The following is a 25364-nucleotide window of genomic DNA, read 5'->3' as shown; positions in this document are numbered from 1 at the left end:
GATTTTATGCTTTCAAGCTATGATAGTATAAACTTGATTTTTTTTAAACAAGTTTTATATAAGTTAATGGAAAAAAATCCTGCATTGGTCAATCAGTCTGCATCAGGCTAAGCAAAATGTTTTATTTATGACAACATAATATTGATAATATTGGCATTTCTTGTTAATTTTACAAGCATTATTCTATACGTTACATGCTCTGTCTGCAGAATCCTCTTTCTTCTGCTTGCTAACATTTTCTCCCTAATCTGTGCATTTAGCAACACTGACCCACACATACTTGGAAATATACTCCCTACCTTTCATTGAATAGTAATTCATTGCCAATATTTAATTAAGAACAAGAAAAAGAGTCATGGACTTTATTTATTTATTTAGTCAATAGAAGACATTTTATTTCAGCAGGGCATGGTGGCATATACCTGTAATCCCAGTAACTCGGGGAGGCTGAGGCAGGAGGATCACAAGTTCAAAGCCAGCCTCTATTTGCTCTTTTTAGATATAGATGACAGTAGAGTGTATTTTGACATATTCTACATACATGGAGTATGACTTAGTCTAATTAGGATCCCATTCTTGTGGTGGTACATGATATGGAGTTTCACTGGCCATGTATTCACATATGGACGTAGGAAAGTGATGTCCAATTCATTGTACTGTCTTCCCTGTTCCCATCCCCCCTCCCTTTCCTTCATTTGCTTGTCTAATCCACTGAACTTCTATTCTTCCCTTCCCTCCCCGTTGTCGTGTTTCATGTATTGACTTTAGAAAACTTTTTAGAAAGCTTTCTAGCCAAAGTATTTGGCTAAGTATTTCTAGCCAAGTATTTTATCTTGGATATTCTCATATGTGTGTATTCAACTTGATCATGGAACTTCCGTGGCAAATATTTTATCTCTGATCATCCCACTGTTATATATCATCTTCCTTTTGAAACTTTTCTTGACTGTGTAATTCACATTAATTCTGAAGTAATGCCTGAAAACCTTCAAGAGTGTCATGTTTACGGGACTTACGAAGGTTCATTGTGGTTTGAGTGGGGTGGGAAGCTGTAAGGTTGGCAGAAAAGTTATAGAACATAGTACTTGGATATTGTTCACTAAAAAAAGACTATGGAGAGGAACTGGAAATAAGCACTATAATATACAAAGTCTCATTTCAATAATTTTTAAGAATTATTTTATTTGGATTATAAATAAAAGCTCTCAGGACACGTTATAATTTTAAATTTCAAAGATTAGCATCATAATACTTAGCAATAATATATTAATGATTTGTACTTTGTTCTTCAGGTACTCTGAGTGTGAAACAATTTGCAAGTCAAGATAATATTGTATTCATAATGGTTATGTCAAATTTTACCTTCTAGTATACATTTCATATAAAGTATACATTTCATATAAAGTAGTAAAATATCTTAAATATCTTTTTAAACAACTTAATTCCCATCAAGGTTGACAATAGCTAAGTAATCAAATGAAATAAGAAATAATAATTAATTGTGTTTGTCTTGCTGTGTGGCCAGAAGTAGTGTTAAAATTTAGTGTATCCTATCTTCAAATTAGAATAAATAATTAAATTATTACTAATGATTTGGAAAAGAAAAACGAATCAGATGATTAACATTGAAATGTACTTTAATATACTATCATTAGATGTAGTAATTCATTCATCAATCCAACAAGTGTTTATTACTTACCTACAGTTCAATGGTGTCCTGGAGCCAGTTGTAAGAACAGATTATTATATGTTCAGGAAGTTTGCAAGCTGACTGTTGAAGAGTCCCTATTAAAAATTGATTTATTTACATGTATATATAGTTGCAAGTAAATAAATTAGATTAAAATAAAAACAAGGGTAATAGTTCAAACCCATCCTGCCCTAGTTATTTGACTTCATTTTACTATTGTCTGTGTCTTTAGGGTTATTTTTTCTATCGGTTGGTGTGCAACTGTGTGTCTTTTCCTACTTCCATACCCAGTGATATCATTGTCTTGAACTTGGTCATGATAGTAGTATTTAAACCACAGACCTTGAGACTGCTAGTAATCAAGGCATTTTTCCTTTTCTTTTGGACAACATGTGGTTGGGTGTTAATTAACACACCACCACTGTGTACCACCACTGTGTACAGTAATAAGTCTTTGGTACTGTCTTCATAAGTCTTACAGGCTAGACAGGAGAGAGGCAGGTGCTTGAATGGAGAAGAACCTGAAGGAGGCCTCTAAGTTGACAGGACAGTGACCCCCCCCCCCAAAGTCCTTGACCTAATCCCTAAAACCATGAACTTGTGCCTTCACATGGCAAAAGGGACATTGCCAGAGTGATTAAGGATGTTGAAATGGGGAGAGTATCCTACATGATGCCTGGTGTCATCACAGGAGTCTGTAAGAGGGAAGGAAGAGTCAGAGAAGAAGATGTGAGGATGGGGTAGAGGCCAGATAGAGATTTGTGGACGCCTCACTACTGGCTTTGAGAGTGGAGGAACACATGTCACCGCAAGGAACTGGAAAAGGCAGGGGGACAAATTCTCCCTAGAATGTGAGATTAAATTAATAGTTTCAGACTATCTGAACCTCCAAAGAGAAATTACATTTTGGTTACTAGTGCATCAGTATTTTCCTAATGAATAATAAACTTCATTTTGTGAACACCAGCAGGGGAGGTTCTGCACTGTCTCACAGTTTGAGTGAGTGTCCTGGGGTTCTTTTCCTTGAAAACATGCTGTGATTTACCATGCAGGTGAAAAGGCTGATCACAAGCCCAAATCACAGAAGCTCTACCTTAGTTCCCTAACTCAGTGGTTTGACTTGGGATAGTCCTCTTTCCTCCTTAACTGTAACGCTTACTTATTTAAACATTTCAGTTTAGCATTTCAGTCAGCATTATCGACTGGGTGAATGAGTATTCCTACCGTAAGTACTGAAATATCACAATAGACTTGCAACGTTTTCTCATTGCTATTCTTTTCCTCCTCGGCAATAGCTTTATATTATGTGGCAATCTGTTTTCCCTTCCTTTTCTTGTGAACCAAGTGAAACAACTGTTTTCTAGCTTATTAAAGAGGAAAACCATTGCTTAAATAGCTTGGGATAGAGAATTCTCATTTGGATAGCCAAGGGTACTTTTTCGTCTCCCTTAAGGCCACCTCCTCTAGGATATTTAGAAAGATGGGGTGGCCTTACATCCTGCTTGCCCTCAACCTCTCTCTGTGACCATAGATTTTCCTCTTGGGCATCCCCTCCTCTGCTGTGAGTCCTGCTCTCCCTGCCACCTCACTGGTGTGGCAGCTGGCACACATGGGCTGCTTTCCCCTGATGGATGGTGTTGCCTCTATGATCAGCTTCCTGGGGTGGTGGAGCAGGTGGAGGTCTGACCTCTCCCCAAGACAGCCCAGGCCTCACTCAGCCCAGATTCCATTACAGTGGGATGGGAGGGTATGTATGAGTCCCTTAAGTAGCACAGAAAATTAAAGGGGGAAAATATTTCAAACTATTCACAGAAAAGCATATTTTTATATTACTTAAGGCACATTTTTCTCCAAAGTAATGTCATAGGAGATTATAGTTTTTTGAAGCTAAAATAATCATGTGTTTAGTTAATATATATCAAAACATGCATAAGAAGCAGGTCAGATCAGTGACTTTTTTAGATATTGGTTAGAAAAGAAAAACAAGTAAAAATTAGGGAATCTCAATTTAGAGTCGATTAAAAACATTTCATAATCAAAGATAGTTGAATATGGCAGCATTTAGGAAGGTGGTATGAAGATTACTGAAGTTCATAAAATGCAAATAGGAGCATTCAGTGCCTCAAACATTTACCCTGTTACAGGAGAGTCTGCCCTTTGGGGTAGATATGTTAGCCCTTAGTTCCTAACCCATCTTTTACTCAGAGAATCTGTGTCACCTAGAAGAAAACAGTGAGTCTTCCCCACATTTACACTTTTCTTCCAGAAGCATTAGGCAGGGTTGTTTCATGCCCCAGGAGCTATAGCAAGACAGTTGGTAGTGGTCTTTGGCACTCTGGATCCTATAGGAAGCACAGCATGTTTGGAAGACTGACAAATCTGAGTGCCTTCAAAACCCACTGAGGATAACCAATCCACTTGCCAATTCTTGGGTTTGCCACACAATGCATCTCCATCCAGGGGCAAACATCTGTTTCTTATAGGACCTGCTTTCAGTAGCAAGAAATATGAACCTACTCCAAGGCCCTGACCTTTTCCTGGAAGTTTCCCAAAGTTCCAGCATTGATTGGGTCATGATACAGTCCAAGAGATGGTGGATGACAGTTTTCAGGCCAGCTTCTCAATGAGTGGTCAGTGATTTCTCAAGATTGTCTTGACTCCTCAGCTTCATTCCCTACCCTGCGTTTTGATAGTCAACATCAAGGAATTTAGGAAGTTTCTGTTGCTGGCTGGGACAGAGTGAAAACCAACTCAGAAGTGCCTTGAGCAAAAGACGATATATTTGCAAATTTTCTCTTTCTTGAACTCTTCACTCTTGAAGGTCTTATTATTTCAAGCTGGACCATGAAGAACTTCTCTTCAGTAATATTGGCATACAGTACCAGACAGTGTGCTCAACCCTCTTGCCCATCATTGGGGGAACTGGCATAGAAATCCTTTGAGATGATAATCAGATTGTTAGCACCATTTTACAGATTAGTAAATGGAGGCCCAGGGAGGTTAATGAGCTTGCCCAGAGTCTCACAGTAGGTGGTAGAGTTGAGATCAGTCTCAAGCTGCCTGGCTCCAGGCTCTTCTGGTTATGCCACTCTGTTGGCTTTGCTGCCAAGGAGAGGAGGAAGGGCTTCCCAAGCAGAGCAGGGAGCATCTGCAGACCCATCCAGTCTTCCTGGAGACCATCACTGTCCTTGACCCATTCTGCCCATTTCGTGTCTATACCCAACTTCTCACTTGAGACCTAGTTAGGTTTTCATTGAAGGAGATTTTACACTTAAGCAACCCATCTGATCAATCTCTTAAGCTTGGCTTTGGTAATCCCAGCCTTTGGTAAGAAAAGAAATTTACACTTTGAGGTAAGAGTGTTGAAATTTGAACTTGAACTCTTTCTTTAAGTTATCCAAAGTCCTTTCAGTTGCTTGCACCTTTAGCAGTGGTGGTCCTACCTGAGGTTGGGTCTCTCTCATTCCCTCAGATTGGTACAGGGGAGCAATACCCTCTCACCTCTGTAGCTTTTATCTTCCATGAAACTCTTTAAATGTTGGTTGTGCTGCCATGTTTCTTAAGCTTCTAGCCTAGAATTTGAAACAATTTCACAGCTTTTTAGTTTACGTATACCCTTTTCTCTGAAAGTCTGACTCTGCTCCATTCAAGAAGGCACTAACTTTAAGGATACCTTATAAGTGACTTTAAATAAAGAATTGAGCAATCACATCTCAGGAAGGGCAGGACCCAGGACTGTCCTGGGGAATCTCAGAAGCTGGAACTCAAGGATGACAGGCAGACAGTTCCTTAGGACTTTCTCATCAGAATGTCCTATTTCATCTGCATTCTCCCTTGGGTGACACTGTTTCATGTGAAAGGATAGAGTTTTTATTTTTATTTATGTCTCATTTACTTCCAAAAGGTCATTGAATGAATCACACACAGTTCATCATCTGATAGGTACTAATTTTGTAATCCAGATAGTATTTACCATATGTGATTAGTATAATTGTATTCTATCTAATGGTGTTTCTTAGTGTAGACCTATATTTTTGAAACATTTTCTATTTTAGCACCAGGCACACTATTGATGTTTAATGACCCTAATCAGTACATCATGCACTATTTGCAATGAAAGAGTGTGCTCTTGGTTTTCACTACATATATAATTAAGAGCTAGAATGTACCCATTTTTGTATTTAACTTTTAGGTCTATACATCTGAAAAAAAGGACAAGATTAAATTATATGTTATATGTAAATTATTTTTAAATTCTTATTTTTGTAAAAACTGCCTTAATTCTCTTCCAGACGTAATAATGAAAGAATATAATGTTAGTGGCAATGATAATTATAATACACTAAACCCCATGAATCTTCCAAAAGAAATGAATCTATGTAAATACTGACAAGAAAATGCATCTCTTTTTAGTACCCAAATCTTTAACACAAAAATTTGATTAATATAAATATTGAGCACTGAACTTAACCATTGAGGTCAGCGTTTGCATAAATGTTTTAAAGGCATAAATTGGGCAATGGTGCTTATGGTACAGAGGAGTGCTGAGTCAGAATCTGGTCAAATCACAACCATGATATTTGCCAGCAGCTTAGGGGGGTTAAGTTTTCTTTTTCCTTTTGATGTCTTTATTTCACTTATTTTTTAAAACATTTACCTTCTATTTTTATGATTTTCTATTAGGCATAGTATTAATAGGTATCATATAACTAATTTTAGCCAATATGTAAATCAATTATCTCTTAAATCAACACCCGAGATGACCATTACTTCTGTCCTAATTTCTATTGTCCTTGCTAATCCTTTCTTTCATTTGCCATATAAACAAAGTTTATATGCCAGTTCAAGTAAATGATCTGGCTGGTTGTTTTAGTCTGCTTTTTCACTGCTGTGACCAAAAGACCTGACAAGAACAATTTTAAAGGAGGAAGTTTATCTGGGGATTCACAGTTTCAGAGGTCTCGGTCCATAAATGGTTGACTCCATTGCTCTGGACCAGCATCAGAACATCATGGTGGAGAGTGTAGTAGAGAAAGTGTCTCAGGAGAAGCACCAGGAAGCAGAGAGAGACTAAGTTCATCTCATAAGGGCACATCCCCAATGACCACCTCCTCCAGCCATATCCTGCTTGCCTACGGTCACCACTTAGATAATCCCTATCAGGAGATGAATAGACTCTCACAACCCAATCATTTCACCTGTGAAATTTCTTGCACGGCCTCACACAGGAGCTTCTGTGAGACACCTAATACTGAAACCATAACACTGGTCAAATGAGTGACTTGGTTGGTTAGACATTACCCCATTCTCTTTGAAATTTAATATTTTGGACAGTAGAAGACTAAACTTTTTTATTTGCAAATGCTTTGCTATTTTGATTTCTGGCTGATTGCCTGTGATGCTTTATCCTTAATATTCAGAATGTTTCTTGGTGGAGATGCACACACACACACATGCATGCACGTATGTATGTATGTCTATGTATATATAAATGTTTTTCTTTTTGTAGTCTCTATCTTTTTAGTTTCTATGCTTCTATGTTCAGTTCTTTTTCAACCTGAAAAATATTAGTAAAATGTTCTACTGTGTTCTTACTTTGTAGTTACTTAATTTTATATCCACCGTATCTTCGTGCCTTGTCCATTGGTCAGTGTGTTCGTCTTACACCTTTGAATCCTCCCTTACTGCCTCTCTGTCCACTTAAAGTGTGCATGTTAGGGGGTGCCTGCACATGTGGCTTGTGATCCATAGCAGCTAAATGGAGGCCCAGGGGTGTGGATTTGTTCATCTTACCGCCTGCTACTGCCTCTTCATAATAGTTAGGTTAGGGTGTTGGCCCTTTGCTTCCCATCAGGAAAGCCCTCTTTTCCCGTGCCTCCCCACCAGTCTTCTGTTTGATTCTACTACATGGACAGCCTGGATGCTTTGGACCTGCTTTCAAGTGCTGCTCCTCTGCAGTGGTGGTGGGCCCATTTTCTCCTTCTTCATCCTCTAAACCTGGAAACAAATGCGTGATTCTTGCAGCAGCTCTTTCATTTACTTCCCAGTGATGTTGTGCCTTCTCGGGAAAAGAAGTCAGAGTGATATCATGGTTTACTTCAGCCCTTATCCCCCTCTTTTGAAATTATTATTTTTTTCATCACTGGGGATTGAATTCCAGACCTTATGCATGCTAGATAAGCAGTATACCACTGAGCTACATCCTCAACCCCTTCTAAACCGGGCACAGTGGCACATGCCTGAACGTCTCAGCTTGGGAGACAGAGACAGGAGGATCACCAAGTTCAAAGCCAGTCTCAGCAACTAGTGAGGCCCTAAGCAACTTAGCAAGACCCTGTCTCAAAATAAAATATAAAAAGGGCTGGGGATGTGGCTCAGTGGTTAAGCACCTCTGGGTTCAACCCCTGGTATCAAAAAAATTTTTAAAAAATTTGATGAAGGGATGGGAGATTAGGTATGTGTGTTTATATTATGGCCTTAACCAAAGTGTATTGCTTTTATTTAAAAAAAATCTGTATACACACACACACACACACACACACACACATACACATACATGCCCCTACACATGTCTATATATGTATATAGACATAGCTATAGTATCTTTGTGTGTGTGTGTGTGTGTGTGTGTGTGTGTGTGTGTGTGTAGAGGGGAAGAGTGAGAGAAGAGTGGGACGGAAGCAAAATACACCACCAGGCGGCTCGTGTGAGCTCTTGCAGGCTGGTGAGCAGAGCCCTTGAGTTCCTCCCCAGCTTCCTTGCCGCCTCTGATCCCTCTGATCTCAGTGTTCAGGGGAATCACACCTTTTCTAAGAACTTACTGATCATAGATGTAATTTAAGTCCCCTCTTCATCAAAGTAAAGAGTGAGACACACAGGGCTGGATTTTCATATCAAACGCAAAAGAATCAGAGCGCCTGCCCCACATCCGCTCTCCTAATCAGCTCAAGAGCACAAGTAGTTTCAAGGTCTAGGAGAAGCAGAGACAGGCCGAGCTGTGAGCATCTTGCACCAGGTTCTTCTTGGCTGCCTTAGGACACGGTCTGTCCACAGAGTGACAGAGGAGGTTGCTAAGAGATGCATGTATTCACATCACTTACACAGAAGGGTCCAGTCACAGACTCGCTCCATGTTATACTCTGATAGCTACATAATTTATGTGAGGTTTTACTGAAATGATGTCTTACAATAGATTCTGGGACTTGTTTAGCAAAAGCCACTGAAGCAGGGCAGGTACACTCTGCCAAAGGATTCCTCTGTTGGCAGTAGCCAGGAGATGTGGCATTTCCACCTTTACAAGACGATCCGACTGCATCTTCCTCGTACAGGAGAAGAGATGCCACATTTTCCCAAAAGTGTTTCCTTCCCACAATTGTACCACCCTTGTCTACTTTGTGATGCTTCTGCTTATGTCAATCGTTAATTCCCCTTCACTATTGATATGTCTAGTTCATTAGACAAGGTCAGATAAATGAGAGAATTCCAAGGAATTCAAAGTAGTTAATATTTTAATGCAGAATGATTGATCTTAAAAGTTACCTACTGATAATATCAAGTAAAACATCTATGATTATCATTTGTGCTGTTACCTAAATGAAAGAATATAAGGATGGTAAAGCCCATTCTGTGAATTATATAGCATTTCAAAGTTGCTTACCAGGAAATACTAAAGATAGGGAGGTCAGCTTAGTATTCTTCAGTGATCTTTTAATCTACTCTTTTGGCATTTGGTGAGTAAGTTTGCCTATTATATTCTTTATATTAACTGTTTCACGTTAACTTTTTTAAGCCTTTTATTAACATTTAAACCTTATTCATACTAATTATTAGGACTTATTTTCTCTGCTGAGCAAAATTTCTCTTCTGAGATTCATGAGAAATAGCTGTTAGACTAAGACAAGCATGAAATGTCGGCATGCATCATACATTTGCACCATTAGATGAATATCTTGCTTGAGTTTTAAAAGGGAGGTTGTGCAGACACAATCCACGGCAGGCTTGGCCCTGCCACCAACCCGAGCATCATCATTTCTACCTCCTGTTTGTCCAGAGAGGTTACTGTCCCAACATGGGCTTGTGTGTCTTGTGCCCCTTGTTTTGCTAGGGAGGACGAGCATGCTCTCATCCAGCAGTACTGCCAGACGCTTGGCGGGGAGTCTCCGGTGAGCCAGCCGCAGAGTCCAGCTCAGATCCTGAAGTCTGTAGAAAGGGAAGAACGTGGAGAACTGGAGCGGATCATTGCTGACTTGGAGGAAGAGCAAAGGTTTGCTAGACCCGGGAGAAGAAAAGATGTCACTCTTTCTTTCATGTGAATGTCAGGGTGGTCCCTGCCCATCCTCTTGTCAGAATGATTCTCCAAGATGTCGTGGTGGAGTCAAGGTCTTAGGGGACATTAGCACATGGGGATGTGGGCAGCAGATCTGGCAGTGCTTGGGGCTTCATTGATGAAGTCTATTATAATACTTGCTTAAAGCTACTGTTTCCCTTGTGATCTTACTGCTGATACATGTCTTTACATAGAGGAAATAGTGGCATAAGCTAAATTTGGAGCCCACAGACAGTTTGGGAGAGAAAACAGTGCACACAATAGTAATTTCAGTCCCCCCCACCTTTGGGGGTTAGAAATCTGCAGGTGGAATATGAGCAGCTGAAGGAGCAACACCTGAGAAGGGGGCTTCCTGTCGGCTCACCTCCAGACTCGATTGTATCTCCTCACCACACCTCTGAGGACTCCGAACTTATAGCAGAAGCAAAACTCTTGAGGCAGCACAAAGGTCGGTTGGAAGCTAGGATGCAGATTTTAGAAGATCACAACAAACAGCTGGAGTCTCAGCTGCACCGCCTTCGGCAGCTACTGGAGCAGGTAGGATGTGAAGAATCCAGTGCCACAAACCCTGAGGGATCTGTCCCCCTCCCAGATGTCTAGGCATGACACCAGTAGAAGTAGAGGTCCACCTTCAAATTCTTACTTCCCTAGTTGAATTTGGATAGGCTTAGAAATCCCTTTGTGTATGTACACATTAAATCCCTACTGGCACAGAAAAAATCTTGTTTTCCCAGTTTACGGTGGAATCTCATTTTTCTTTAGCACGAAAGTCTATCGCAGCTTGAAAGAGCTTAATAGAAAAGATACTATGACATTCATTTGCCTACACTGCATATGGGATGCATCTGTGGAGATGAAGGGACAGCAAGTGACCTGAATCTGCATTCTGAAGCTTTCTTCCACCAGCCAAGAATGCATACTCCAAAAATCACTATTTTCTATTTCCAAGAAATTGAGTAACAGATGGTTATTAATTTGCTCTTATTTTCTAACACGGGTCCCTGTTTTATGGCAGTTGCTTGCAAACTTTTTTGACAATAAGAAACACAATTTCCATTGTGATGAAAACATATATGTATGATGCATACAAAATAATACTTGCCTTTATAGAGAAATTCACCTCTTTATTTTCCATTCTTCTTCCTTTTTTTCTTCTTCTTTTCTTCACTCCCTCTCTTCTTTACCCTGCCTGTCTGCTTTCTTCTCGCCCTTCTTTTCTTCTTCTTTTAATTTTTTTTTTTTAATTATCTTATTTTTCTTTCTTAATGGTGGTCAGACCCTTCTAAATCAACTTTATAACTCATCAATGGGTAGTAGCTTGCAGTTTTGGAGACCACAACAAAATATTATCTTATATCACAACTGTAGATAACAGAACGTGTCCTCTATGAAGACACAGCACACTGCAGAGAGGCCAGTACGTCATTACACATAGGCTTAAAGAGTAGGAGGCATGCCACAGGACAAACAATGCAGAAGCCTTGACAGCAGGTGTGGAGAGGGTGGAATCCCAGCACAGGGCCAGGAACTCCTTACGAAGAATCCCTGACATCAACATTCATGTCCTCTTTTCACTGTTTTCTTGCTTATGCAGTATGGAGCCCCTTGGCAACAGAATAAAAATGATTTTCTCCAGAAATGATTCATGGAATCAAAACCAAAACAACTTTCTAGTGATTTGCTCAAATTTTAGGAAACTATCTTGTCACAGTTGCTCTCAGTGTCTTCTTAACTTGTCAGAATCAGTCAAAACATTGTAATTTCTGCATTACCTACATAGTGGGCCACAGATCCCTCATTATAGTTTGACCATATGCTTTTTTTCTCCTGCCAATCATCATTTCAGAATTTTTGCAGCACTGCTTTGTGGCAGGCTTAACTCAGGGCTTCCAAATTTTGCATCTTTAGAAAACAACACTCCCCCAAGAGTGACCCGGGACTTAGCTTTCTGATAACACTTCAGGAATGCTTGATTCTCACCTCAGTGCCAGTGGCAAGATGGCATTGCTTCTGTTTTGGATTTGAAGTTTCTAAATGGTGCTGAGTAAGGGATGAATTTGCTCATGTGATCTCTCATTTAGAATATGGCATGTCACTGTTGGCAGCCTAGTGCAAATGTAGAATCATTGCAGAAGAAATCTTTATCTGCAGGGGCTTGTTGAGGCTTATAGGAAACCTAAAGGCTCTTCTGCTGCCCCTTCCTCCCCCCACTCCCTCCATCCCATTAGGCATAGCTGCCTAATGACTCATGTGCTCCAGAATTGCACAGTAATGCTTTTGAAGATAACCGATATCTAAATGACTCTGCATATCCCTGACTGTGGAATTCTTATCCCTTGTTAATGATTTAGCATGAATGCCCAAAGTAGATGGGAAAATTTAACTCTGATAATAAAAACAAGCAAAACTACTAGACTTCAACTAATATAGATCTAATGGGAAAATCTATAGCAAGAAATTGTAACTTCTGCATTCTGCATACATGGAATCATGTTTTTTCTAATTTCACCATATACTTGTCAACATACCTGTGATCATTTCAAAAAGATTTGTGTAAGAGTGCATTTAAGAAGTGTCTGCTAGGTGTCTGCTAGGTGTCTGTTCCTGTCACTTTAGAAGCGCTCCTTCTTTAAACCCTTAGACTCCTATGACATGGGCATTGTCATCCCCATTTTATAAATAAAGAATTCACAGCACAAAAAGTTGTGTATTTTGCCCAGAATTACTTTGCTTCTCAATGACAGAGTTGGAATTTGAATTCAAGTCAAATGATCAAAATCCTGCTCTTATCCACTCTTTCCAATATTGCCTTTAAATATGAACTAATTTTGTAATTAAATACATTAATTGTATTAGAAGCTCAGTGCTCATTTTTAAAAGATGAGAAAAGCATGTTTCTAAATTTGCTTGTCTGATATAAAAACGATGGAGAACGAAGGGCTGAAAATGACATTGACAAGTGAATCTCACAGTGTGACCAGGTGAGCTCTTCAAGGTGCCACACAGAAAGGGAAGGACCACTCGTATTTCGCTGCAGTGACATACCAGTGCCCCCACCAGCTGATGCTAAGGGCTATTTGAAAACAGCTTTAGGCAAAGAACTGCATCTGATTTAATTATCCATGGCAAGGGAGGGGACGTTGAAAGGGAACTGCTTTCTTTCAGGGTTGTTGAATCCTTTCTCTGATCTAACCATTTCATGTGATTCCAGCCTGAATCCGATTCCCGAATCAACGGCGTCTCCCCCTGGGCTTCACCTCAGCATTCTGCACTGAGCTATTCACTTGACCCTGACCCAGGCCCACAGTTCCACCAGGCAGGTCAGTGCCCCCAGGCACCATTACCCTGCCCTGTCTGCTTTGTACTTGGCCATTTGTTTTTCATTTCAAGGAGCCTTAGAGCATAAATGTGTGTTCTCTTTGGTCTGAAACTAGTGAAAATCCATTTTAACAACATCAATAAACAAACATTTTAGAATGATAATAATTCACAATTGTTTATATAATGTATAGAATGGATTGAATTTTGGTGAAAGATAAAAACGTGCCCTTTCCTTTTGGAATGAGCAAGAAGTAACTTTGTATTTGCTTTGAGAATAAGTTTTTTAAAAAAGTATATCATATCTCTTTAATGTTCACATTTATACATGTTCAAAATGTAACACCAAACATGGTGGGTTTCTTTGCCCAGGTCTGGGAACTCATTTCTCTCTTTATGTATCTTGTGCCTATAAAAATTGCCTCTCTCCTTCCTTCTAAGGCTGAGGTCCCACCAAGACCATTACTGGTCACAGGGGGACCTGTCACTAATGCCAGGAAGGACCCTTTAGGCATTTAAGAATGACATTTTGTTATCAATAAAATCCAAGTTCTGCAATTCTACTGAAGACTACATACTGTAATCAAATTAATTTATCTGTAGAATACATTTGGGTACATTAATCAAAGTAAAAATTAAAGTAATATAAGTTTAATATTGTCTTAAGGTAACTAATTGTGACAATTGTGACTATTGATTATAGAATATTAAACTCATCAAAGTAAAAAGTATCTTATACCTCAACCTTTGTGGCAGGATAAGCTAGCCTATGTTAGAAGCTCAAAAAGAAAGAAGGAGGGAGAAAGAAATTGGTAGAATACACATACATACATACACACACACATACATGTATATATGTGTATATCTATACATACACACATATTGCTCATTGTATATATATATGCACACATACATGTGTATATGTATTTACACATATATAAGTATATATGTGTATATATGTGTATATATTTTCTTAGTGAAAACATACTTGCAATGCAAAATAATGGGTTTCCAACTAAGACATTGAGAACAAATGATCACATTACTTATTTTCAGTTTTATGTTTTACCTTAGTGCGTGGGTCATTTGTACACAAGCATCTAGTACATTTTAATTACATAAAATCATATGTACCAACAGTTGAATGCAAGCATGTTTTTGATATTTCCCCTGAAATTGTCCTTTCAATGAGAAGTCATTTCCCATTGATGCTTTGGGACTGGCCGTAGTATTTTCTCCTGCTGTTGAGTGTTGGTGGGAGGCCGGACATTAATTTCAGAAGCTCTGTTCTTTGTGCTGTTGCAGCTGCAGAGGACCTGCTAGTCCCGCCCCAGGACACCAGCACAGACCTCACGGAAGTCATGGAGCAGATCAACAACACCTTTCCCTCCTGCTGCCGTGAGTAGGAAAGGTCATGGCACCACGTCCCGCCCTTCCTTTTTCTGCAAGCAGCCCTTTGTCTTCTTTGGTTAGGTGACAAAAGCTCATGTTAGAAACAGGATTGAATATTATTCGAAAACGAGGCAAACATTTATACATGTTGACAAAGGAAACGAAGCTCAGCCTTGACACCATCACGTCACTGGGGTGCTGTGACAACGGAGGCCCACTCTGAGACTTTTTTCAATATGCCTTAGGAGTGATGAAAGGAAGGCAAATAAAATAATGTCTGATTTTAAGAAGAAATTATTCTTTTCAATGCAAGCTATCATAAGAAACTTGTTTTACTTCAAAGGAGAGCTTTAGCGGCATGCCAAACAAGGCATGAAAATAGCCTTTCTAATGTAATTCCCTCTTTTCTTCAGATATTGCTGTCAGATGTCATCGGATTCTGGTATATAAAAGGATTATTTTCAGATTTTTTTTCAGTTGGTTTCTTTTTTTAGGTGATAAAATAATCATTTTGTAAAGGCCAAATAATTTAAAACATCACAGATTATAGCTTTGTGAATTTTCCATACGAACAACCAAGAGCCAGAAAAATCACCAAATAAAAGCTGTCCAAATCCAAGGGGAAATTTTATAATGATTCTAATTTATTGATTTTTTTTCCAATTGTTTTGTCTTCGGCATCTTGTCACCTTGCAATTTCTGCTGAGCTCTAGTCTGAACAACCTCTGTTGTTTCAAAAGAAACAGTCCACTTTGTGTGTGTGTGTGTGTGTGTGTGCGCATGTGTGCACACGCACTACTTAATGCCACACTTAATTAATCTTCTAAAGAGTATGGAAATACTATCTGTAATTTCAGGGTGAAATCCTTTTTCAAACTGATTTAAAACAAGGCAGTCACTGAAATAAGATTTTCTGCGAAGCACAGCTTCCCATGTCACCCTTTTCTATCATCTCCTTAGAAAATACCATCTTAAATGAGGAAAAAGATACTATCAATCATCAATAGTATGAATAAAGAAGATATATTGACTTCATTAAAATTTTTTCTTTTGTTTCCCACTACTTCGTAGTTTAAAAAATGCCATCATTACCAAGATGTAGAAACAACTATTTAAAATATATTCTCTGAATTTTTCAAAAGTGTTAGCCTAAAGGGAATATTATAGTTTCCACAAGCATGTAACTGTTTTATTTTTATTTACATTTCCCAGGTGTTTATTTGTAATCTTATTGTTTTGCCTCTCAAAATTCATAGCATCACACTTACAGTGTGTTGCTCCCCACATTTTCTGCCCAAAAAACACATGCATACATATGTGTGTGAGCACAACATATCACACACCCAGGTGTGTGTGCACATTAGTGAACACCCATGCATACACACACAGACGCTTTTGACTCTTGGAGAGTCTCATAAAAGATCTGCAAGCTGTTGGATTGTTGCTTATTTTCTAGGCTATATAGCCATCATAATAGATGAACAAATGAAATCCTTTATGTTAATTATAATTCAAGGTTGAATTTTATTTTAGAGATTTCGGTTCTGAGTTATATATGATTTAATGGCTACATGAAACCTCATCATACTTTTTTGTAAGTCAGAGTGTCAACACTGAATTTCTAAAGGATATTACTTTTAATTTCAGCTTATACCTAAGTATATTAATAATTAAAGAAAAATCTACCTTAGAAATTTTTATTTAAATACTCTGGTGGACATTTAAAAATCAGTTGGCAGGGAGAGCCAGGATGGGAAGTTTGTGTATGTTTTGTAACGAATATAAAGTGTATAATTTCCATATTAAAGTTTTATGGTACAAATTCATGATTTGTACCACTTTCATTGTCTTAAGCAGTTACTCTTAAATCTTTCTAAAGGTGTATTCTGATATATGTGGATTTTGTAAAAGATTGATCTATGTCATACTCAAAACAATATAATTGAAATTACATATATAACTATAGAGCAAAAAATGAGTTTTTTAAGAGGTAAATGTGTTCATCTCATGTTATGACCCCCCTTTAAAGGCAAGCCTAAAATTCCTGTTGGTTGGCAACATTATCAGCTGAATATTGGTTCCTGAGAAAAGTATTTATCTTCAAGGTACCCACACCAGAGGCTAACCCTGTCCCTTGCATGGGTACCTCTTCCCCTGACTGGTTCTCAGTGGTTAGAGGTGGTGTCCAGAGCCCTGGGATTCTTAATGCAAAGCCTGTTCGATGCCCTCCTTGTCTTAAGTTTGCACACCCACAAAATATCTATAATTTTTGTAGTTTTCTATAAATAATCATTTATGTGAATGATGAACTGTACTAGGTATGTGTTATTTTGAGGGATTCAATTACCTCTCATGTAAGAAATAATCAAGAGTGTAATTTTAGAGTCCTTTGAAATTCAGATTTTGTTTTATTTTTGGCTTCTATAAGTTGTGCTATTAGTTTGGGTTTAGTTTGGTCTTCTTGGTATTTATATTTTGTTTGACAGTTCCAAAATCTTCAAGATGGACAACTTCCCATAAAAAAAAAAAAAAATCTCAATTGACTGATTTATAAGATTTATTATATGTTTTAAAATTCTTCCTAAAGTTATCCTGTATTTTTAAATTAGAGGATCAATTGGCATGTGGCACAGAGTTGGTGCCTGACACTTTTCTGAATTGAAAGAGTGAGTGACTGATTACATTTTCTCACTGGAAAGATTGAGTTGAAATTTTCCCAGATGGTATGTAGAAGGTTCTGTAGGATCCATTTGTTCTAGGTTCCCCTTTTAAGTTGCTCAACTGGCAAATATTTAATAAGGCTTCACAATTCCCCGAGCTTACTAACCACCTTTGGGGCATTTATCTAAACAAATCACATTGGCACTCTCCCAATGCCAAACCAATCTCTTGAGCCCCTGTAACTAATGAGAACTTTAAAATTGCTTGTCACCAGCATACGATGAATTGATATGCATGTTAATTTTGACTTTTGATCCTTTGTGGATTAAAAACTAGCACGGCCACAAATGGATTTCTTCTCTTGGCAATCTTGGAATTAAAATGAAACTCTGTATTCACAAATCCTAATTGCATGGATTGCTTATTTTAACATGACTTTAAAATAAAAGTGTCTACTTTAGAATTCCTCTATCTTGAATTAATATCCCTATTGATCCTGATAGCATCTTTGAATTATAGCCTTTTAAAAATCTTAAAATTATATCGAGTTTCTTAGTAGAAAGGAAAGCATTGCCTTCTCTTCCTGGCAAAGAGTTAATGAAGTGAATTTAATTGTGCTGCCCATTAATATACATGCTAAAATTTCCACTGATTGCTGTATCCATTTCTTTTTTAGTGTAAAATATGTTGCCACTTTTTTCTTTTATGTCCTTCATAGGTTTGGGATACTGATAGTAAGTGTAGTAATTTTTTCTGATAAGCCAATAAATGCTTTTAAGATTTTTGTTAATTTACCAGCAGATCTCCACTGTGAATCATTTGTATTTGTTAAGCTTGAATGACATTCTTTAAAAACTCAAAACCTACTAAAATGCAATTTCCTAATTTCCTTCTGAAATATATTAGTAAAATTTGTCCAGGGCAATACCTAGGGCCTTTTATTTGATAAAAAGCTGTAGGATTCCAAGTATTGATTTGGAACACAATGAACTGTACTTCTGTCTAGGGTGCACTGTTTGTTACATGTGTGACATACAAGAGAAGCATAACTGTTTCTGTTGGAGAGAGTGCATAAAGGTAACAGGTACTCAGCTCAGCTGTCCCTGGGGTGTAGCTCAAGGCACTTGGAATCCACTTCTTTTCTCTCTGATGTAACTTGCATATCTGATAGGGAGGTTTGCTTTAGCCTGATTGTCACCCTCAATAGGGGAGTTCACATTTTCTGTCCAGGCAGCACAGGGAGGTCAGCCTCCACACCTTCTCTTTTATTCTCAGAAAAGCCCTGGCACCCAGCCCGTGGTAACTGATGTCTTCCCCGCCCTCTACCACCCCCAGAGGAAAGTGAGAGGTGGGGGGAGTGCAGTATGCTACATGACTAGGTCAGCTCCTGTCAGACCAAGAACAGAAGTTGTCATTACAGGGGACAGGAGCGCCTCCTTTTTACCCTGTGTTGAGCGTGCTTGTGCAGCGAAAGGGGCTTGGAACATCTGACACCTTCAAGAAGGAATTTGGTAGTGGCCAGCCTCACAAGCCCACTGAATCAGAGCAGCTTCACTGTTGTGGCTTCAGAACAAAGAGGAAACTGAACTACGTGGATGCAGAGGCGAATTAGATGCCCTATTCTAACTTCTCCAGGGCTCTTAGCTAGGCCTAGCCGAGGCATTAGCCCAAGTGTCCAGAAGGCTGGCGAGGAGTGGGCTGGTCCATTCTTTGACACAAGTGCATAGCCACACTCCTTCCATTACTTCCAGGAGAGAGCAGGCCAAGGGTGGCAGAAACCAGACCCATTTGCCTCGAGGGGTCCCTTGCTCACAGTTTATCCTGTTCAGCAAAATATGCAGAATTTGTTCTGATACGAACCAAATTCATGATGTGATTTAAATAGGAAGCTTAGAGATTATTTTGCAGTGTACTCACTGAATGCTTTAGTGTATATTTATTTGAGAGAACTAACGTATGTTTTGCATGTTCTCAATGGGTTTTTTTCTTATTTTCAGTCCCATGGGATATGAGGAACTAGGACCTATCCCTTGTTAGAGCACTTGCGGGGAGGGGAACCTGCTCCTTATTCTCCTCTTAGTGTCTAGTAACAGTTGAGCTCCTATCCCACTCTGAGGGTACAGTCCACACATTTACATGCATGAAAGCTGGAAGAAATAAAGCAAAAATAGGGTCTTTAATTGATTTCTTTTGTTTTCTTTTTCAGCAAATGTCCCCAGCAGGCCACAGGTAAGAGTTAATGTCTTGATTGGTTCAATTGTTGCTGATCCCAACCTAGAGTAAGCAGATTAGCTAACATCGATTTTAGTCCTCCTTCATTCTCCATGTAAATATATTAACTTGTTTGGCATTTAAATGCTGGTCAAGTCTGTACAATAATTTGTCAGTCTGGAGGGGGTCATAAAGGAAGGCTTCCAAGCCAGATTCTACAGACAGCAAAAATACCATGTGTTTGATCTTCTGTGTTCTATTTTAAAGTCACCCTGGGTAGATTTGACCAACCATCTGTCTCCCATGTCTAGTTACAATAGAAAGTGATTGGTGGGCTGGGGTAGAGCACTTGCCTAGCACATGTGAGGCACTGGATTCGATCCTCAGCACTACATAAAAATAAATAAATAAAATAAAGGTATTGTGTCCAGCTACAATTAAAAGTATTTTTTTAAAAAATGACTGGTGCCATAATGCTGATATAAAGATTACTACTGTGATGGGGAAAAGTTTGAATTTTTCATTTAAAAATGTGTTGAGATTTGTTGGCAACTATAGCTTTATGTTTTGTAGTATTTTTCTTAGCAGGGACTCCTAGTAATATTGTGCCACAGGACCACAGTAGATCTTTGGGTACATTTTCTTCCATGAACTTGTTTATTAGTCTTTTTCAAAATGGTGAACCTTCTGAGTATCTTACGGACAGGAGAGGTGGAGTCTTGACTGGAAGACACTAGTTCACGTCTCATTGGTGATGAGCATGTGTGTCTTCTTCTGCTTTATGTCCTAGTGATTGAAAACTGGACTTCAGCAGGGAGTGAGTCTGGGGAGAAGGTGTCAGAGGTGTGAGGAGAGAATGGAGGATGTGTTTGGAGAACAGTAGAGAAGATGCCCCCATAAATAGTGTGATAACCAGGCAGTGGTAGAGGACAGCACCCGGTGTGCCAGTCATGAATGTAACAGGAGGCCAGACTCCTGTTCATAAACACTGGAGGTGGTGGGGTGTTGCATTTAACATTTTAACTAAGTCAGTCGTGGATGAGCCAGTGGAGTACAGTTTTTTAAGGAAAGAGGCAAGTAGTGATTGAAATGATTGAGCAGAACCTTAAGCTCACTGGTGGGAGACTTTCAGTGTGGTATAGGGGGTGGGGGAAGAGGTGAGGCTCCATGGATATAGTATCAATGGATAGATGATGTGGCTGTCCTAGCAGAAATAAGCTGAAAGGCTGGATGTGGTTGTCAGAAGGTGGACTGATGGAAATGTTGGAGGAATTGCATGTTGAGTGAATGGCTAAGAAAAGAGGAGGACAGGATCACCGGAGAAGAGGAGCTCAAAGAAGTGAGAGGCCAGAGTGTTCACAAAGTCATCTATGCAGGTGTTGAAATCACGGACTTAAAAATAGTTTCAGGGTGGATGACAAGGAGTTATTCCTTCTTCAAGAAGTGAAGAGGTGATTTCAGGGGCCAGTAGGTGACTGCACAGCAGGTGGTTTTAGTGTTTCTACCTGAGATTGAAGTGGATGTTTCTAGGGAGAAGAGAAAGAAAGAAGCTAACCCTGAACAATTTCAGCGAGGCCCAGGAAGACACTCAGGGCTATGAGGAGGTGGGAGATGTGTTATGTGGAAATCTGTGTCTACATGAAGATCCAGATATTGATTAGGCCAGCAGGGAAGCATCCAGAGAAAAGGTGGAGGATGTGTTTTACTGAATGATGGACATGTGATCCAGGGGCCCTGTTGCGGGGGATGTTCAAGAACTAGGGAGGGTAGGACATGGGGACACACTTGGAGGAGTGCAGATCTCTGTATGGAGCAGAATGCAGGGAATGAAAGGGAATCTGGAGCATTTTATGGTGATCCGGTAAGAACAAGGAAAGAGACTCTGATTAGTCCTGGTGTCCCCAAGGCGCTGGCAAGTCTTGAGTGATGGTAGCCAGGAAGCAGCGGAGAGGAAATCATAAATTCTCAAGTACTTTATAGTACAGATGATCAGAATTTAAAGCATAAAGTGATCTTGGAGACCTCCTCCTACTTTGTTTTTAGATTTTAAGAAATTGAGTTTAACTAGGTACACGTGGTGCAGGCCTGTGATTCCCAGCAACTGGGGAGGCTGAGGCAGGAGTTGAGCAGTTGAACGAGACCCTGTCTCTAAATCAAATACAAATAAAAAGGACCGGGATGTGGCTCAGTGGTTAAGTGCCCAGTACCAAAAACAATAAATAAATAAATAAAAGAAAGAAAGGATTTAAAAATCCGTTTGGCCTTTATTTTATTTTCAAGAATTAGCACCAAAGCTTTAGTTATCAATATTAATATGTAACAGCATGTGCTTTTCCCAGGTAAAATTGATCCCTCTTCTGTTCTCAAAGTTCTTTGAATTTACTATGGTTAGCACTGATTCCGTATCAGAAATGAAGTGCTGTTGAGATACCTTCAAAATACTCTTAAAAGACAGCTGTTTAACCTTGCCCACTTCCTTGAGTGTGGCCTGAATTTGTATCCTCTTGCCTAGGACATTTTAAGTTTAGTGGACACCTCTGCACAGATTACTATTCCTGCCTTCTCTTTCTCCTTTCTGGACCCCGGCTCACTACTGAAAGGCTAGTGTTATGAGTGTCACTTCCACAGAGGCCTCTCCTGGCACCCCAGGGGGGTCTGAGGTGCTCATTATACCCTTGTTCACTCACCACTGGTAGCTCCAACAGGAGGACGCTAAGTCCTCTTGATTTAACTGGGTTGCCAGCCTGGGCATCCATACTGACTTCCATGTTGGCTGCAGTAGTGAAAAGGAGTCTGGGTGACGTCAGGATGAGAGGGAAGGACCTCACCCCAGAGGGCTGAAGTCACACAGAAGTTAAGGGTGCCCTTGGAACTCAGCAGGATAAGGTTCCACTAGTTCTGAAAAGAAAGCTTCTATTGAAGAGTTGACAGGTCTCTGCTACCTGGAATACTTCACGCAGAGGTTGTTCTGACACTACCATTTCCCCTTCCCACAGGCAATGTGAAGCATCCAGCCAGCCAGCGACATTTCCTGACTTACAGTATTGCCCTTTTCTGCAAATGCCAATTCCAAGTTCCATTTAATCAGAAGCTCCTTGGCTCCTTGACACCTGCTGTTGAGCGCTGACTGTGTGTTCTACTGAGGGAGTAAAACACTTGACTATCCAAAGAGAAAAGGCTATTTTGTTTTTATAATAACCATATATTATTATTGTTTTTTTCTTCCCTTTCTATGCAACTGTAAATTAATGAACAGAGAGATATTTGGAAATGGTAATACATTTGTCACTGATTTGTATAATGTATACAGCATTGGGAAAGTGGGTGGGGGCTTTCTAATATGATACTGTCTTTTTAATAACCATGACAAAAATTGCATAAGAATTAGAAGACACTTTACATTTTTACATTCCTTCTACTATCCATATTAACCTTGTACAATGACTTCATTTAATTCTCTGACTCTTTTACATTATGTATTGGTTATTTATAATTCATCCGCCACATGACCAAATAGATTTCATGGGTTTTTTTTTTCTATAATTTGGCCAAATTAGTAAGTTCATAGATTTAAATCAAATATTTTACATATATATACATATATATGTGTATATATGTATATATATGGATTAGACAATAACTCTGAGTGTACTATTGACTTTGTCACCCACTTCTTCAGTGACCACTTGGATAACCACAATAAAAATCCTGTGAGCCTAAGTGGCATGTCTATTGGGATTTTTCCCCCTGCTTTTTATTCCTTTCTCTGTGTAAGTAGGTCTTGATTTCTTTATTTATTTCATGTCCCAATCTATACAGTAGAGAAGACAGCGTTATAATAATCTCAAAGATCATTTTACCAAAGGTTATTCATTGAAGCATGTTTTTATTCTGATACAGAAACATGTTGGTACAACCTTTCCTAGTCCTGGGGTCTTGACTTTCATCACTGAGTACACAGCCAGCCATGACCTATTGTGAGACCAGGGCACATCATTGTTGTTAGTTCCCCTTGAAGAGAATTTTGTTGTTGTTGTTTTTTAATTTTCCAATGCTTTGTCATTCTCAAAACTCATTTCTGAAAGCAGACCCAAGTTCAGTGCATATCCTATTTTACCTTTTGGGGGAATGAGCAGAAGTGTTATATCCTTCTCTTAATCAGTACTTTTGGGAAGGATGCTTATCAAAAGCCTAAGTCATTACATCCACAGAAGAATGAAATAAATGCTTAGATGGTTGTACCCCTGCCTCTGCATTTGAGTGCATTCAATTAGGTACTTGGTTTCTTTTTTTTTTTTTAACATTTAATTAGGTATTTGGTTCCTTTTTTAAAAACATTTAATAGATTCATTGTAAACATGTTGCTTAATTACCAAATGTAGAGAAACCAAAAACAAAAGTGAGAATAATGTGTTTTGATTCAAGCATATGTGCTTTTAAAACATCAGGACATTTAAACTTTGGGTTCTCTTTAACTGGGATCTGGCCAGGAGGAGGCTTAAAGTTAGAAATTGCTATTCTTTTAGAATAGGTTGGGTGGGTTGGGGGGCAAGGGTCTATTTGCAGCATAGATATTTTGAGAAGAAGAAAATTGTTTTATATAAGAGGAAAGCCATGACCACCTTTCTACCTCAGATCCATCTTCCTCCATCGTGTTGGAAATAGCTTTATGCTGTGCAGTCTGCAAAGTCTAGAGCTTTTATCAGGCCATATCATACCCGAGAGAGCACCTATTTAAAGAAAAATTAAATCCCCTGAACTCAGAACTCCAAGTTGTAGATTTGGTGTTTTCCCTGTTCTTGGAGAAGTCATAATGTTAATTTTTTTGCCTGTATTTGTATGCAAAATGTTATCTATCTGCTATTACAGAAAAGCTACATAAAACACTACATTGTAACCTTCTAAGTAATAATAAAAAGAAATATATTGCAGTAACAACAATGGGAAATAAGTATATCATTCTTTTGAAATATGTGGTAAAGAATTACTCATAGATTATCCTCTAATCTGGTTACATGTTGTATTTTTCATCCTGAATAAAAGTAATTTTAACACAAAATGACCTTGATATGCTTCATTTGTGTTCACTGATAGACTCTGACCCTTGAATGTACATTGATGAAAATAAACTATAGAGTCCATGTGCTGATAAATCTCCATATTTTCTGGCTATTTCTCTCATATGCTTCAGTTCACTCTCCTTTTTTTTTTCTTACTATCTGCTCTCTTACATATATGTGTAATTATGGAATTCTGAATTTCCTTTGTAGATCCAAAGTTTATTGACAGGGAAAAAATGTTAGATATAAAAATATATACATAAAATCTCTTGAGCCTTCATTGTTATAACTAGATTCTACTAGCATTTAGTTGGCTACTCTCTCAAATCCTTAGGCTCATCTCTGCATTGAAGTTTAACCACTCTGGTAGCAGATTCAATCCATTTCTGAAGCCATTCAATAGGAAACAGTGTCAAGAATCATGTTACTTGATTCTAAAATTTTAAGTCCTCTATGAATTAGAAAATTTTCCCAAATATTTTAAGCATCTTATCTACCATGGAATAATATTTACATTAAGAATTTCTAGGAAACAGCTTCCAATAACTTATAGAACAAGATAGTTGGAAGTGAAAGTAAGAACAAATGAAAAAGTTTTTATTAGCTTATACATCACTGAAATTTACACACACACACACACACACACACGAATGTGGTTGGTTCTTGGATATCCCCCCCACTCCAAACACATTCACTATTTCAGTAG

At 38.7% G+C, this 25364-nt stretch overlaps 1 protein-coding gene across 8 annotated transcripts in view; it reads left to right on the top strand.

Moving 5' to 3' along the window:
• UTRN (utrophin) overlaps nucleotides 1-24660 on the top strand; it is a gene marked incomplete at its 3' end in the record, with an annotated part of 506460 nt that extends 481800 nt beyond the window's left edge. For 7 of the 8 annotated variants that reach the window (XM_079146787.1, XM_079146786.1, XM_079146788.1 and 4 more), the window contains 6 exons: nucleotides 9795-9953; nucleotides 10313-10553; nucleotides 13228-13336; nucleotides 14640-14732; nucleotides 19594-19616; nucleotides 22595-24660. In XM_079146787.1, coding sequence (XP_079002913.1) covers nucleotides 9795-9953; nucleotides 10313-10553; nucleotides 13228-13336; nucleotides 14640-14732; nucleotides 19594-19616; nucleotides 22595-22603 — 634 coding nt within the window. Of the gene's footprint in view, nucleotides 1-9794; nucleotides 9954-10312; nucleotides 10554-13227; nucleotides 13337-14639; nucleotides 14741-19593; nucleotides 19617-22594 lie in introns of those variants that run through there. The other variant, XM_079146789.1, reaches the window with a different exon arrangement.
• Between the last annotated feature and the right edge of the window lie 704 nt (nucleotides 24661-25364).

This window comes from Sciurus vulgaris (genome assembly GCF_902686455.1).
Source record: "Sciurus vulgaris genome assembly, chromosome: 7".
Lineage (NCBI taxonomy): Eukaryota > Metazoa > Chordata > Mammalia > Rodentia > Sciuridae > Sciurus > Sciurus vulgaris.
The sequence above is the reverse complement of the archived record's forward strand: the minus strand, read 5'-3'. Positions and strand labels throughout refer to the sequence as shown.